The sequence below is a fragment of the Mustela nigripes genome, chromosome X, assembly GCF_022355385.1.
Source record: "Mustela nigripes isolate SB6536 chromosome X, MUSNIG.SB6536, whole genome shotgun sequence".
NCBI classification, from domain to species: domain Eukaryota; kingdom Metazoa; phylum Chordata; class Mammalia; order Carnivora; family Mustelidae; genus Mustela; species Mustela nigripes.
The window spans coordinates 39,077,029-39,095,061 of NC_081575.1; the positions used below are offsets into that span (position 1 = coordinate 39,077,029).

The 18,033-nt window shown below is 37.1% G+C and overlaps 1 protein-coding gene across 1 annotated transcript in view; it reads right to left on the reverse strand.

The window, feature by feature from the left end:
• The window catches only part of COL4A5 (collagen type IV alpha 5 chain), a 244,700-nt gene extending 227,963 nt beyond the window's left edge, over positions 1–16,737 (reverse strand). Inside the window, exon 1 of the mRNA XM_059385657.1 lies at positions 16,318–16,737. Within this exon, the coding sequence (XP_059241640.1) occupies positions 16,318–16,398 (81 nt within the window). The 5' untranslated portion in view covers positions 16,399–16,737. The remainder of the gene's footprint in view (positions 1–16,317) is intronic.
• Between the last annotated feature and the right edge of the window lie 1,296 nt (positions 16,738–18,033).

The window sequence follows — 18,033 nt, forward strand, 5'->3', positions numbered from 1 at the left end:
TTCAGAGTCCATAGTCTCTCATGGTTCACCTCCCCTTCCAATTTCCCCCAACTCCCTTCTCCTATCTCCTCATGTCTTCCATGCTATTTGTTATGCTCCACAAATAAGTGAAACCATATGATGATTGACTCTCTCTGCTTGACTTATTTCACTCAGCATCATCTCTTCCAGTCCTGTCCATGTTGCTACAAAAGTTGGGTATTCATCCTTTCTGATGGAGGCATAATAGTCCATCGTGTACATGGACCACATCTTCCTTATCCATTCATCTGTTGAAGGGCATCTTGGTTCTTTCCACAGTTTGGCGACCGTGGCCATTGCTGCTATAAACATTGGGGTACAGATGGCCCTTCTTTTCATGACATCTGTTATCTTTGGGGTAAATACCCAGTAATGCAATGGCAGGTTCATAGGGAAGTTCTATTTTTAATTTCTTGAGGAATCTCCACACTGTTCTCCAAAGAGGCTGCACCAACTTGCATTCCCACCAACAGTGGAAGAGGGTTCCCCTTTCTCCACATCCCCTCCAACACATGTTGTTTCCTGTCTTCCTAATTTTGGCCATTCTAACTGGTGTAAGGTGATATCTCAATGTGGTTTTAATTGTAATCTCCCTGAGGACTAGTGATGATGAACATTTTTTCATGTGTCTGATAGCCATTTGTATGTCTTCATTGGAGAAGTGTCTATTCATATCTTCTGCCCATTTTTTGATATGATTGTCTGTTTTGTGTGTGTTGAGTTTGAGGAGTTCTTTATAGATCCTGGATACCAACCTTTTGTCTGAACTGTCATTTGTAAATATCTTCTCCCATTCCGTGGGTTGCCTCTTTGTTTTCTTGACTGTTTCCTTTGCTGTGCAGAAGCTTTTGATTTTGATGAAGTCCCAAAAGTTTATTTTCGCTTTTGTTTCCTTTGCCTTTGGATACATATCTTGAAAGAAGTTTCTGTGGCTGATATCGAAGAGATTACTGCCTATGTTCTCCTCTAGGATTCTGATGGACTCCTGTCTCATGTTGAGGTCTTTTATCCATTTTGAGTTTATCTTTGTGTACGGTGTAAGAGAATGGTCGAGTTTCATTCTTCTACATATAGCTGCCCAGTTTTCCCAGCACCGTTTATTGAAGAGACTGTCTTTTTTCCACTGTATATTTTTTTCCTGTTTTGTCGAAGATTATTTTCCCATAGAGTTGAGGGTCCGTATCTGGGCTCTCTACTCTGTTCCACTGGTCTATGTGTCTGTTTTTATGCCAGTACCATGCTGGAAACAAACCATTATCTTACACCATACACAAAGACAAACCTAAAATGGATGAAAGACCTAAACATGAGACAGGAATATGTCCAAATCCTAGAGGAGAACACAGGCAGCAACCTCTTCAACCTCAGCCATGGCAACTTCTTGCTAGACATGTCTCCAAAGGCAAAGGAGGTAAAAGCAAAATTGAACTGTTGGAACTTCTTCAAATAAAAAGCTTCTGCACCAAAAAGGAAATAGTCAACAAAACTAAAAGGCAACCTACAGAATGGAGAAGACATTGTCAAGTGACCTACCAGATAAAGGGCTAGTATCCAAGATATATAAAGAATTTATCAAACTCAACACCCACTGTTGGTGGGAATGCAAGCTTGTACAGTCACTCTGGAAAATGGTATGCAGATCTCTCAAAAAGTTAAAAATAGAGCTACCCTATTACCTAGCAATTGCACTACTAGGTATTTACCCCAAAGATGAATGTAGTAATCCAAAGGGGCACCTGCACCCCAATGATTATAGCAGCAATGTCCACAACAGCCAAACTGTGGGAAGAGCCAAGATGTCCATCAACAGATGAATGGATAAAAATGTGCTATATATAAACAATGGAATATTACTCAGCCATCAGAAAGGATGAATACTTACGATTAATATTGGCATGGATGGAACTGTAGGGTATTATGCCGAGTGAAATAAGGAAAGAGGAAGACAATTATCCTATGGTTTCGGTCATATGTGGAATTTAAGAAACAGGGAAGAGGATCATAGGGGAAGGGAAAGAAAACTGAATTAGAGGTCATCAGGGAGGGAGACAAACCATGAGAGACTCTTAACTATAGGGAAAAAAACTGAGGGTTGCAGAAGGGGAGATGATTGGGGGGTAGGGTAGCTGGGTGATGGGCATTAAGGAGGGCATGGGATGTGATGAGCTCTGGATGTCTTACACAACGCAACTGATGAAATAGTGAATACTACATCTGAAACTAATCATGTACTATATACTGGCTAATTGAATCTAAATAACTTTTTTTAATGAGCACTGGGTGTTATATGGAAGTGAGGAGTCTCTAAATTCTACTCCTGAAACGAATATTACATTACTTGCTATCTAACTGAAATTAAACTAAAAACTTGAAATAAAAAAAGGAAACTAAAAATAGTAATAAAAATTTAATATTAAAGATCAAAAAATAAAAATATATAAAACTAATACGGAGTCAATAGCCAAGACAATTGTCATGACAATCGTGAAAGAATAAATTCAAAAGAGTCACACTACAAAACATAAAGTGTTATAAGGGTGCCTGAGTGGCTCAGTAGGTTAAGCCTCTGTCTTCAACTCAGGTCATGATTTCAGGGTCCTGGGATCGAGTCCCACATCAGGCTCTCTGCTCAGCAGGGAGCCTACTCCCCCTGCCCCTCTCTGCCTTTCTCTCTGCCTACTTGTGATCTCTTTCAAAAAAAAAATAAGTAAAATCTTTAAAAAAATTTAAAAAATAGTTATTATAACACCAAAATAATTAAGATAGTAGCATATTGGCATAAGGATATACAAAAAGATCAACAGAACAGACTAGTGAGTTCCATCCAAGACCTGTACGTACACATTCAATTCATTTTCAATAAAGCCATCAAAGTAAATCAATTTAAAAAGGAGCTTTTTTTTCAATACATGGTACTGAAATAACTGGTCATCTACATAGAAAAAATAATGGGCTTAAGGACAAAATCTGAAACTATAAAGATTCTAGGAGAAAACATATTATTGCAACCTTAGAGCTTAAGATATCTTAGAGAAGACACAAAAGACAAGGAAAGGGAAGGGGGCATGAGGGAGTTTGGGGTAGTAAAAAAGTTCTATGTCCTGACTTGCTTATTGGTTACTGAGTATACAATTATTTAAAAAACAATTGAGCTGTTCACCTAAGATCACATAAGATCAGTGCATATCCCTTTTTGTAAATTATACTTCAACAAAATTATACTTCAGTAAAATAACCATTAAAATGAAAACATTAAAATGTTCATTGCAGCTTTACCTGTAAAAGCCACAAACTGGAAACAACCCAAATGTCCATTAACCGGTAAACAGAAAAGTAAAGTGGCATATCCATAGGATAGAATACTACATAGCAAGAAAATAATAACCTGTGGATACACACCACAACATGAATGACTCTCAAATGCTGACAGAAAGACGACAGAACAAGAAAGTGTACATACTACATGATTCCATTAATATAAACTCTAGAAAATGAAACAAATGCAAGAAAGATCAGTGGTTGGGGCACCTGGGTGGCTCAGTGGGTTAAGCCTCTGCCTTCGGCTCAGGTCGTGATCTCGGGGTCCTGGGATGGAGCCCCACATCGGGCTCTCTGCTCAGCAGGGAGCCTGTTTCCTCCCCTCTACCTGCCTCTCTGCCTACTTGTGATCTCCCTCACTGTCAAATTAAAAAAAAAAAAAAAAGATCAGTGGTTACTTGGGGGTGAGGAATGAAAGTAGGAAGGAAGGGAGGGACTATAAAGAGGTATGGAAATCTTTTCTGGTGATCCATATGTTCATTATTTTTAATGTATCAATGGTTTCACAGGAATTCACATAGGTCACAACTCCACAAATTGTATACTTTAAGTAAATGCATTTTACTGTATGTCAATTATACCTCAATGTTGCTTAAAAACTATAGAGAACCAGATTTGAGCTCAGTAAGAAAGAATTTTCCTTCTAACAACCAGAACAATAGAATTTTAAAATTAAAAGACACTTCCTGGGTATTGCTGACAAGGTATCATACACTCCCTATTTGAGCACTTTCAAGAATGGGGCATTTCCATTACTAAATATCTTAATTGTTAGAAAATTATTGATAACAAATGTTCCTGTAACTCATTCCATTGATTCTAGGTCTTCTCTCTGGTGCTATCCAAATCTACCTTCCCCCAAATTCAAAATTCATTCAATGATTAGCTACTGAGAACCAGCTATATGTAAGGAACCAGTCTATATACTATGGTGAATAAATAAATACATAAGAAAAGGATCCTATGTCATGGGTTTCCCAATTTGTATCTAAAAATAACTAAATTCAGCTTATTGTCTTTTTTCACTACTGTCTCCTCTGCTGTAGTTTATACTGTGAGAATGTTTCTGACTTGGCAATTGGACTGAAGATGGTAGGAAAAATACACAAGTACAATCGAGTATCACCATTTTTATTTAGTAGTTTAGTTGTGTCTACTAGGATGAATAAAATTACAAAATCATATTAACAGCTCACCAATCACTAAACCAAAGTGGTATACTGGAAAGATAACAAGAATAAGATTCCTGTTCTGCTTCTGCAACTAACAGCTGAGTCCTTCGTTAATCATTTCACTTTCCTATAAAATGATGGAGTTGGTCTCTGTAGAGTGGTGGTTTTCAAATTTTTTAGTCTCAAGACCCTTTTACTCTCATAAAAATCATTGAGGATTCCAACAGCTTTTGTTTAGGTACATTTTATCTACCAATACATACCATATAAAATAAAACTGAGTAATATTTAAAATAATTATTCATTCATTTAAAAGTGACAATACTGTGCACGGTATGTTAACTAAGTAAAATTCAAATAAAGAAATTTTAAGTGACAATAATGAACCCATTACATGTTAACATATGTTATGTATTTTTATGAAAACTAATTACATTTTTCAAAAATACAGAAAAGTGTGAAGAGGAATTGTCTGGTTGTTTTATTTTATTTTATTTTATTTTTTGGCAAATATCTTTAATGTCTGTCTTGATAGAAGACAGCTTCCTCATATCCGCTTCTGCATTCACTCTGTTGCAATATGTTGTTTTGGTTGAAATAGTTGGATCTTCCTATCTGCTTTTGCATTCATTCTGTTGCAATATGTTGTTTTGATTGAAATATATGAAGACAATCTGGCTTCATAAAGTTATATATTTGGAAAATTGAGTACTTTAATAGCCTTTTATGACAATTGTGGATATTTTTTAATACTATTCCAAAGCTCTATAAGTGGTAGACTCTAAGGTTAGTTGCAACACAGAATCTGAAACCTCATCAATTAACTATTTGTACTCAATTACATTAAAACTCATTGATCTATCTTGCCTCTGAATGGATCTTTTACCCATGCATGATATTGTAACATCATGCATTAGTCATTTGGAAAATATTAGTTCACTGAGATTTGTACAACTTCAGAATGTTAATACATTTCATTATACAATATCAAAAAAATCACATACATTAATATAATTACCAATCTCATTAGAAAAGACTAAGATCTGGGAAGCTGTCAAGCTCATAGTGGTAGATTTGAATTCAAGTTCTAATTCTTACTTGAAAAGTTCAAACTTGTTTATTGGCGACAAATACTGCCAGTAGTTTTCCTTTAAATAATAGAGTCACTTTGCTCATTTTCAAGAAAATGCTTGCCAAATACCCAAGTCTGAGTAACTACAGTTTGTCTCATTTGTTCTTTTTTTTTTAAGATTTTTTCTTTATTTATCTGACAGAGATCACAAGTAGGCAGAGAGGCAGGCAGAGAGAGAGGAGGAAGCAGGCTCCCTGCAGTGCAGAGAGCCCGATGTGGGGCTCAATCCCAGGACCCTGGGATCATGACCTGAGCCGAAGGCAGAGGCTTAACCCACTGAGCCACCCAGGTGCCCCTCATTTGTTCTTTCAATAAAAATGTGTTCCATACAAAGATCAGCTAGTTCAACCTACAACTCAATCAACTGCACATGTGCTTTTCCTAAAAACAAAGACCTTACTTCAATATACAGCTAGTTCAACCTACAACTCAATCAACTGCACATGTGCTTTTCCTGAAAACAAAGACCTTACTTCAATATACATAAGTGTTTTGCATATACTTCCCATTTTGTCATACAGAATATTAAAAAGATGTGGACTCAAGGGACAAGAACTAATAAAATACTACACTGAGACCATTCTTAAGCAAAATTGGCTTTTTATCCCCTAAGTATATGAAGAATACAATTAGGACAATTTGGTACACTGCACTAGCAGTTTTACCCACCATCAGTGCAAATCCCAACAAGTGAAAAGGGAAAAATGTCTTCATACTCTTATTAAAATAGTCCTCATGTTCCTCCTTATAGGATCTTAGGAATCTCAGGGGTTCAGAGACCACACTTCAAAAACCACTGACTTAAAAGATCTTTAATGTCACTCTAGATCTAAAGTGTCCATAATTATGTAAATACTCAATATCTTTCATTTGTACAACTCAACAAAACATTAGTTTCCTTATTAAGTAATACATCTTACATTTAACAAATACATGAATTTCTTAAAAATCTGTAATTCAACTAATCCTGGGGACAAGCTCATGAGGTCATGAAACAGGAACTATTTCTTCCTTCCTAAAAGAACCTTGCTTTTATACAGATTTTCTCACCCACCAACCTTTCCAAGAACCAACATGCTTTGGAAACAGAGGTGCTGAATCACTGGTCTAGCTACTTTTATGGTCCTATTTCACTTGCCAATGTACTTGTATAAATATATACATACAACACAATTCTAACCAATGAAATATAAGGCCTGTTTTCAGGGTGGAAGTATGGGACATCTTAAAAAGTTTTCATTGCTGATGAAAAAGGACACAAATGAACAAACAGTTCATACTCTTCTTTTACTAGTCAATGTGGTATCTGCATGTGATCTCTGGAACTGCAGCAGCCATCCTGCTAGTATGAAGGGCACTAATCTAAGAGTAAGCTGTTAAAGTATGACAGAACAGAAAGGAGAAGGAACCTAGGTCATTATTTGGCTGAACTGATTAACCTTGGAGATATTCTACTTCAAAACTTCTTGTTAAGTGAGCTAAAATTTTCCTTTATTGTCAAGACAGCTGAATTAGTGTTTTCTACCACCTGTAAGAGAAAAAAACTTATATAAACAGGCACTATCACTATTATGCCTATCTTTCATATAGGAAATATTTTACTCCATCAAATAGATTGTGAGATTATGGACAGAGAAGGACCTTTCCTCCATTTGCAAAGTCCTAGAGAGCCCAAAACGCAGAATACACTAAATGGTGTTTCCCTAGTGTCCCACTCTTGGTATCATTTTACTCCTCAAGTTCCAAGATCTCCTTCAGTATTCCATTAGTGTCATATATACTATAAGAAAATTTGGAAGCAATTCAGCCAGTTCTCATAACATATAGGAGGAATGTTATTTGAATTGCAAAATGATGGAAATGCCAACAGAATTTCGTACAGTCTTATTGTAGTACTTACTGTCATAAAACCAATTCCATTAACCTGAGTAGCACTTGCTCATAAGCAGTGCTTATGAGTCTCCAAGTTAATAAGTAAATGTAATGTTTACATCAGATTCAGTAAAATTAAAAAAAATTAAAAATTGAATTTTGCAAAAGCCTGTCTCATTGTAACATTTGCCTTTGGTTGTCCTTGGTTACCAAATAGCAAGGAATTTAAGGTTCCCATTTCATCAGGGTAGCAAGTACCATCACAGACTACACTTTTGATTAAAGGCCAGCAGAAGCTGCTAAAGGAACAAAGGGCAGTTGGACCTGGATAGATTATGAAGGTAAATAAACTCAAGCATTGATGCATAAAATGAGAATCTGGTTTGTTAAAATTAAAGGAGCCTATGTATCAGAGATCACACTAAAGATGCCTCTCCAAAAGTCCTCAACAATTACTTCTATTAAAAACAAATCTTTGTAATGAAGATTTAGTTAAGTGGCTGGGTGGTTCATTTATAATGTTAATTAGAAAGAATATATTTTCAAAAATTACTTCTGTTCCATGGTTGCTATTGTCAGACGGGATGAGATAATGGAATCATTACATTTTAAAAAGAAAATCATTAGAGGATAGGACCAAAATCAACCAACCAACTGGCAATCAATTGGGCATCAATTCCATAGTCACTGTACTACATAGAAAAAAAATTATTAAGGTTGTCTCAAAGGCACTCTTATACACTACTGATAGGAGTATAATTGGTAAAACCATTCTGCAAAGTAATTTGGCAAGAGAAGATCTCTATCATTCAGAAGCTTAAAGTTCAGCTATTCAAGTGCCACCTGGAAAAGCCATAATATGTAACAGTTTGTGATTTTACAGAGGAATACATTTGAACTGCACAAGCTACAAGGCTGGCATAAAGGCACTAAAGTCTCTTAGCTAGTGAAGAAACACAATAAGGTAACGTGGGAGTGGTACAAATTGGATGGGGGACCTCTGATTCCACATATACTTAAGAGTTTGTTTCTTAAAAGAGGAGATGCAGGGGATGGCATCGCCCCAAAGTGAGAAAATTATATTAACAATGGGGGGAAGGTCCTGGAGTAACACTAAGGGAAAGATGAAAGCAAGGAACAGCACTAGACAAAGACAGAGCCATTTAAGTGTAAGCATCATAGGCAGCTATGGGGTAGGGACTGGCAAAGAGGGTGAGAAGGGAGAGCAGAGGGGTACCCATTTCAGATGCATTCCACAACTCTCCTAGGGAAGGGGGAATGTCAATGGATTTGGGGTATATTATATCCTTGCTCTTGCTAGGAGGAGGATGAGGGTGGAAGGGGTGATATTCTTGGAGGGGAGGCTCCGTCTTCTGTCCAGGGGAGAAATACAGAGGAACACATGGTTTACAGAATTAAAATTAAAATTAAGCCCTTGAGGATGGATGGCATAGGCAATTACAATAAAGAGTTATTAAAGGATGAACCAGTCATGAACGTATCTTTAAAATCAAGTCAAGGGACACCTGGGTGGCTCAGTCCTTGGATGTCTGCCTTCTGCTCAAGTCATGATCCCAAAGTCCTGGAATCCAGTCCCACATCAGGTTCCCTGCTTGGTGGGAAGCCTGCTTCTTCCTCTCCCACTCCACCTGCTTGTGTTCCCTCTCTCCTTGTGACTCTCTCTGTCAAATAAATAAATAAAATCTTTTTAAAAGAAGTAAATAAAATAAAATAAAGTCAAGTGACCAGTCACAGGAAGGGGTTATGGCAGGGCAGTGGGAATTATTCAACTTTTCAACATGACTTTATTTTTCTGTCTTATCTATCATGTATGAAAATACAGACTGGAAAAAAAAAAAAAAAGAAAATACTGACTGAGGAAAATCTCATGAGCAGGTTTTAGAGCCAGACCATTCTGATTCAAATATTGGCCCAATTATTCACTAACTGCATGACTTCAGTCAAGTTATTTAACTACCTTGTAGGCCTTAGATTCCTTATACATAAAAATGGGAATAATATTATCTACCTAACAGGTATAACATAGTAACCACTAAAAAAAAAGTTAGCTATAAAAATTTATCTGTTGATATCACCTTTCTAAATGTTAGGGTCTACTGCATGTACCAAAGACTCTGAAAATACTAATGGATTTTAACCCACTAATTCCCCATAAAGAAAGCAGTACTAAGAAAAGAATACAAAATATGAAATAAGAAATATTCATGGCAGTTTTTCTTACAATGGCTTTCAAAACTTGAAATTTAAAAATATATTCTATAGGGGCACCTGGCTAGCTCAGTCAGTACAGCATGTGATTCTTGATCTTGGGGTTGTGAGTTCAAGCCCCATACTGGGCACAGAGATTACTTTAAAAAAATCCTTTAAAAATATTCTATAAAAGTGAATAAGGAAAACTAAAATAAGATAAAGAAAGAGGGGAAGGTAAACCATAGAGACTCTTAAATATAGGGAACAAACTGAGGGGATGTAGTAGAAGGATGGGGTAATTGGGTGATGGGTTTAGGAAGGGCACTTGATGTAATGAGCAGTGGATGTTATATGTAACTGATGAATCACTAAATTCTACCCCTGAAACTAATACTACACTACATATGAACTAATATGAATTTAAATAATTTTTTTAAAAAAGAAAAAAATGAATAGGTGATTTAATTGTGGTGTGTATAAATTATATACAGTCATTTAAAACTAGTATGCTTGTTTTTTTAAGATTTATTTATTTATTTGAGAGAGAACATGAGCAGTAGGGGCAGAGGGAGGAGAGAGAATCTCAAGTTGAACACTTAACCGGCTGTACCAACCAGGTGCCCCTAAAACTGCTATCTTAAACAAAGAATTTTAATAACATGGGAAAATGCTTAATAAGTAAAACAAGCATTAATATATACAACTGTATATGAAGTAATCTCAACTTTTTAAAAAATTTTAACCAATTTACTTTTTTAAAAAAAATATTAGATGCATAAAGAGGAAAATCATTAACAATAATTAGAGTTATTTCTATGCTGTTGATAGAACCATGGAAATGTTTTTATTTTCTTCTTTATAATTTTCTGCATTTTCAAGTTTCCAATACTGCACATGTATTATTTTGCTATTAGACAAAACCAACATGTAAATTGAAGAAATGAACAAATATATAGTTCTTGCCTATAATCTAATAGGAAGATCAGATAAAATCTCAGGAAACAAAATGCCCCGGAAGACCAAATACATTTAGATACTAGACAGGAAGAGGATAAATATTACAAAATTTTCAAAGAAGAGTAAAATCAGCCATTGAGATGTAATAGTAAGGCAAAGTTTCACAGAAAGACTATTCTCACTAGCTTGTAAACTCCATGGAGGCAAGAAACTTGTCTATCTTATATAATTTTATCCACAGTGTCTAACACAAAATGATTTTGTGAACAGTACACATCCAAGAGGGTAGAAATAAAACAACATATATAATTCTTAAATACTTATAAGTAGCTGAACAAACATATGCTGGATGAATATAAACATCACACTGAAACTGAGCAAAGATTTGGATCCATAGGTTTCCAATCAAAATGGAGAGGCAAGGGGCACTGGGTGGCTCAGTCAGTTAAGTATGTGCCTTTGTCTCAGGTCCTGGTCTCAGCATCCTGGGATGGAGCTCACATCATGCTCTCTGCTCAACAGGGGGCCTGTTTCTCCCTCTCCGTACTGCCTACTTGTCCTCTCTCTATCCAATAAATAAATAAAACCCCTTTAAAAAATGGAGAGTCAAAATACATACATAGTGCTCAAGGTATTATATGAAAGCTCACCTAGACTAGAATGGAGACTGTATATTGTAAAACGTAAAGAAAAACAAGCTTGATGGAGGGAAAGATCACTATAGACCTTGAATATCAGGCAGAGAATTTGAGAGTTAATGCATTAAGAGATGACAAGTCAATAACTTGTAATGACAGCAATGAAATCTTAAATGTATTCACAATTTGCCAACTACTATTCTAAATGCTTTACATAACTCCTCTCATTTTATCCTCAAAACAACCTGTGACATAGGTATCACACATCCCCTTTTGCCAATAAGGTAATTAAAGCTTAGAGGTTACCACTTGGTTGAAGGTAACACATCTACCAGTCAGATTCCAGGTCTGACTCCAGAGGCCAAGTTTTTAAAGATTCTGCACAAGACCTCTCCAAAGCCCACAAAACATGTCTGCAGAGAGACACCAGATTCTACAACATCAAAGATATATTTTTATTCTGTGGTCTTAGATACAAATATACACAAAGAGAGATTGAAAAAAGATAGATAAATACGTGGATATACATCCGTGTATATATACATCTACGTCTTAGTTTTGTCTGCTGAGAAGGTATAGAACCAACGACACCTCAATAGCCATGAGCACACCAGGCACCCACACCTTGACTTCTAAATACCATTATCCAATAAAAAGGATCAGGGCTCCCTTGAAAAAATGGCTGATTCCAGGGTTGGGGCAGTTTAAGTAGAAAAAATGAGGCTGGAACATTTTGTAGTACCAGAATGTAAGGGAATGCTCAAAAAATGGCAGGGACACACTGAAAGGACACAGAAGCCAAATGGAAGAACCTCCCATTAGCCAAATCTGGGATAATTTCAGCAAAAATAAAAGTAAAAATAGCAAAACTCATTATAACTCATAGAACAAAACAAATATCCATAACTCCATACTGCTATAAGTAACTGAAAGGATAATAAGTAAATAACAGAGGTGAAGTTCTTTGCTATATTAGATTTCAATTATTAAGTACAGAAAATGTTAGAAACTGAAAACCACTATTGGCAAATATCATAGTAATAATTATTCAGGCCAGAATCCTCAGTAGATGCTAATTTCAAGCAGGCAAAAATATGATGAAAAACAGGATATTTACATTGTCTCACAATATCGCCTCACACATCTTTATGAGATCAGCTCACTTTGTAATTACAAAAGGAAAAAACAGTGACTTTATGGCATATAAACCTGGTAGATACTACATGAATCAATTATCAAGGTTAACACAAGGCCAAAAGTCTAGTGTTGAACATATAGACATTAAAAGTAAAATAAAAACACAGAAAAAATGTACATACTCTTACACAAAGGACAAACTCATTTATAAATATATAAACAAAACTAAAATTATCTAGATAGTTGAGTAAATAGAATTTGATACAATGGTTAGGTAAATTGGAAAAAAAAAACCAGAAGTGAACTGGGCAATTTAAGCAGAGAGCCACCATATACACATACCCTGTTTAATCATAATAGATATGCTACTGAAAAGTTTAGCATATTTAAAATTATTATGGAAACTGACAAATTAAAAGAAAAATAAAGCAAGACTTTCTTTAAAATAATCATCCACCACAAATACTAGTTGTTTTATAAATCTAACTTTTTATATGTGATAGTATAAAATCACACCTTCAACAAGTAATTGCTTCTAGATTGCTTTTAAATTATATCTCTATATGTAAACATTGTACAAAGATCAAACTGATCTCTATTATGATCTCTTACTGTAAGTCCAAAGCTGTTTCCATTATAAGATGCTACTTCTCCTAACATCAGCAGGAAGAGATATAATCCCCATTATCATTTCCATTTCACGTCCTGTGTTTCCCCCATCAAAAAAAAAAAAAAAAAAGTAGCAGAGATCCAAACACTCAAAACAGCAAGTAAGTCTCTATAAACCACATACAAAGGAGGTACTATAGTACAGTCATTGAGGGTAAAGAATTTGGAGTCAAACTGTCTAAATTTCCAGCCCCACAACTTAGTACCTATGTGATTTTTTGGAAGTTACCTAATCTACGATCCGTAGCTTCTTGATCTCTAAAGCAGGGACAACAATCATATATATCTCTTAGGTCTGTTGTGAAGACTATATATGATAATGTACATTGCCATATTAGCACATGCTTGGCCCATAGTAAACACTCAAATATTTAAGTTATGATCACAGTGTCAACAATTCTTCCTACAGAGCAGTTAATTCATAGTATACTTCAAAGGAAAAACTGTTCCAGGTCACAAACGACACCACTACCCTGAGTATGTCGTTGCCACTGGTCACAAGAGAAATAGCGTATTTAAATTAGAGAAACCTATCTACTCCACTGCCCAAAAACACTAACATTTGTATAGTAGGGGGTAGTACAATCTTACACACCATATCCATAAATCTAAGTGCATATCCTACTGATAGTAAGCATGGGTATGATCACCTTTACATAAAAATATGTTATTTCCACCACTAGAAATTACCTTTGCAACGTAAACCTGCCTTTTTCTCATACTGTTAACCTTTTCAGAATTAAGGTTACTCTTTCCACCTAGTAATCACTCGGTCTAAAAAAAATCTTCCACGTATTTATGATATCCCCATTTGGTATGACTTCAGAGATCTATCATTTAACTATGAAAAATTAAAGCAGCTCTTGTATCAGTGTTCTTCCAGATATAAAAGTCCCAATACCAGACTACTTCAGTCAACAATCAGTCAACCCCACTACCACCCATTTTACTCTGGAGAAGGTCACCAATATCCCCAGCACTAATATGGATAGAAGATACCACTCATATCTTTGAGATGATTAAAACATTTCATCTAACTAGGATATTGATGTGTGAAGTAGAAAAAACAAACCCCTGGCTTTATTAGAGGCACAATGTCCTAATGATAGAGAAATAGGATATAAAATGTTCTTTTAAAACTATATAGAAAGAAAAAGGAAAAAAAAACTGCATATCTTCTGTTACTACTTCATGAACCATCATTAAGAGTCCAAGAAAACAAGCTTGCTCCCAAGTTTTGTCACCCATAAAAAGAAATCTCACTTTTAATATAAATTGTTTTAATACAAACTGATGTATTGTTATACATACCTGTATGACTAATATCAGGTGCACATTTACTAATAGCAACATCAAAGTAAAAAATTGAAATATTTAATCAAACATCACCAAACCTTTGCCCCTGGGCCAAATGCCATAAGCGCCAAGATTTTTTTTAAGATTTTATTCATTTATTTGACAGAGAGAGATCACAAGTAGTCAGAGAGGCAGGTAGAGAGAGAGGAAGAAGCAGGCTCCCCGCTGAGCAGAGAGATCCAGGACACCAGCTGGATCCCAGAACCCTGAGATCATGACCTGAGTCCAGGGCAGAGGCTTTAACCCACTGAGCCACCCAGGGACCCCGTGCCAATATGTTTTTAAAAGTTGTTAAAAGTAACTGCTTTCAACAACACAAGTGTAGTTTTATCCAGGGGTCTATAAATACTATTAAGTGGCAAAACCTTATCCCATTAAGATGCTCTGTATCAAAAAAGCAATTTTAAGTCATCTCTAATTTTTCGGAGGAACAATTACAAGTGTGGTTGATAGTCATGGTTTTTCAGAAGACTCGCTATCATAATTACATTGTGCTTAGAGTAATGTGAAAGTTAGTTTTCATACCTTGAGTACACATTTTCTGGAGGATAAAAGGACAATGTAATCTGAGGTATGCAGAGTGTATAGAGAAACCAGACAGCTAACTTAAACGTGGACCCAGATAAGCCATAACACAGCAGCCGCATATATAAAGAATTGATAACTCACTCAACCACGGAAGGCCTAAGCCATGATCTCACATTAAAGTGTTTTTAAAACCACCCATTAAGATCACTCAAATGTAATTTTTAAATAGTTTGTCACATACTTAATTCTTTCAAGGTTAAGGGACTTGAAGGATGATGGGCTTCAGGCTGGAGAACATTTCCTTTAACAAAGCCTTTACATCTGCCTCATCCCCAGAAAGACCGTGGGTGGGACTACCCAGAGATCTTTCTAGGAGATAATGAGAGACTGGGGTTTTAATTCTACATTCCTAAAACTGAGTGGAACTTTCTGCTCTGTCATTGCACAGGTGCATCCTCCTCTGTCCTTTAAACCAGAATACTCACTCTCCTTTGAAAAAAGAATTCTTTTCCTTTAAATAGGTGATGGGCATATTTTCGATTTGTTTAGGTGCCCCAGTAAGACTTTTTTTTAAAGTAAATAAGCAAAATCCCAGAACTTAAAAACAAACAAACAAACAAAAACACAACTCAGAGAAGACACGAAGCCGGAAGCCATCCATCTTTACCTCCTTCGTCTTTGGTGTGTTACCTGAGCGTCCGCCATAAGGATGTCAAAAGGGGGACACAAGGGCTTTAGTGGCCAGAGGTGTGGCCTAAGGAAGGGGCAAAAGGGAAGCACTTCCTGGGCGCGCTCAGCAGTTTGATGGAAGCTGGATATAGAAAAGGCAAAACATTCAACTACAGACCAGGTTTAAAAGACTGCGTGGGCTGGGTACAACCAGTGTAAAGGTTAGCGGGCAGGAAAGGGAAACAACCCGAGGGCGGAGGGTGGGGAGGAAAAGTTTCAAAGACCCTCCACTAATAGCCTAGTGAGCTATTAACGTGCGTCCCCCACCCCGGCTCCACTCTGCGCGCGCGCGCGCGCGCGCGCACACACACACACACACACACACCCTCTAAGAGCAGCTAGCTGTAGGGAAGCCAGCGGCCCTATTTTTAAACATAAACCTCTCCCCTGGGCTGGAGAAGGCTAGAGTTACCCGCGTTGTAAACAATGTTTCTTCCTAAGCAAGTGAAGGCAGATTGGAATGCCTTCAGCCAAGGCCGAGGAGAAAGGAAGGTAAAGGGACAAAAAGTAATTTCTGCCCGAAGAGTGAGATGACTGGTGTTGAGGGGGGGAGTGGGGGGTAAAAGGAAGGACTTACCGCAGCCTCTGCAGGCTGCCCCCAAAGACTCAGGGCCAGTAAGAACAAGCCGGCAGCCAGGCTGACTCCGCGCAGTTTCATTCTTCTCCGGCTCCCGCAGCTCCTTCAACACCCGCACGAAATCCCTGGCCAGCTCTGATCAACTGACATAATCTTGAGTTTATGGGGAGAGAGCTAGAGGCGGAGAAGGACAGCGAGGGAGTTCCAAGTGTGCCCGTCAGCTTAGGTGAGGAGGAAGATTTTTAAAAGTGGAGGGGGTGGGAAAAAAAAAGAGAGAGAGAAGCTCTTCTTCCCTCCCCCCTCCCCTCCCCAAAGCCCGTCTCTCGGGAGAACTTTTCCCTTCTGTCTGGACTTGCAAACTTTTTCCTCATGCAAGTCCCACAGCTCAACTTTCCTCCCCGTCTCCTCCCGCACCGCCCCCTCCCCGCCAGCACTGGGGAATTTGAGGATCACTCCGCCACCGCTTCAGACTGCACCAGCAACCTGCGAGGGAGTGACGCTCAGTTATTTGGGGGAGGGAATCTTCCAGACCACTTGACTGGGCACCATGAGCCCAACCGGGAAGCTTTTCTATTTGTTCATTCTCACCTTCCGTTGGTATTACTCTTCCCTGACCAGTTCCACTCTCACTGGTGAGAGCACCAAAGCCAACTACAAATAGACCTGAGCTGGGACTACTTTTTTAGCGGATGGATCTTACAGGAAACTGAGATTTTTATTGTTAATGGTTAGAAACAAATTTTGGTTGCTGCTCCCTGGGCACCTGGAGTTGTTTGCCTTTCACTTGCTCGCAAGAAAGTGTCTACATACAATAAAATATGTGAAAAATATTAGGACCGTGTGTATATATATATGTTACATAAATATATATATTTATATAATTAAATATATTCTTACAACCAAAGAATCAGGAAAATGAACCTACTTACATGAAGTTTTTATGCGTGTTTAAACATCTAAGATTGAGGAGCATTCAGTAGGTATTAGTAATTATTATATGGTTGGATGTTATTGTAATACAGTCATCTTTTTATTATAGCATTGCTAAATGCTATAATTTGTACCTTTTATATTAAATAATATAAAGGGTATTGAAACTCATTGCTGTTGTCTTTCCCAAGGATTCAATACAGTAAATTAAAAACTTTCGTGCTGTTTTCTTTAAAACTAACACAAACACCTAATTGGAAACATTGATGTAGAGTTAATGGCAGTAGAATTGATGTTTCCAAAATAAAGTAGACTTGAGCATTGCTTTGGTAATCCTGATCTGCAGATTTGTTAAGTAACCAACAGGCCCAGAAACTATTTTGTGTGTACTCCTTGGAGGGTCTATGGGGATTTGCTGAACATTTCTGATATCTCAGACCCTAGAATTTGCCACTTGAGAGTCTTGCAAGGCTTTGGACCTATTCATGGGGTCCCACTCATCCTTAGGTTCTACACAGTTTTGGGTATATTTACAACTCCAGAAAGAACCACCAAGAGTTTAGTAGACAATCAGAATGAGTGTTATATGCACTTGGGCGAGTGTGCAAGGGCATTTCGGGGTGAATCTGTAGGAGTCCTGTGCCCTAAATCTATTTATGTGTAAGAGTTAACAGTGGTTTATGGAAGTGTACGCTGCATAGTTGCTTAGATCTTAGTGTATAGGTCTCTATGACCCTGAGCGTGAAGCTATGGAGATGCGTGGGAATGTTATGTGCAGAGGTGTCT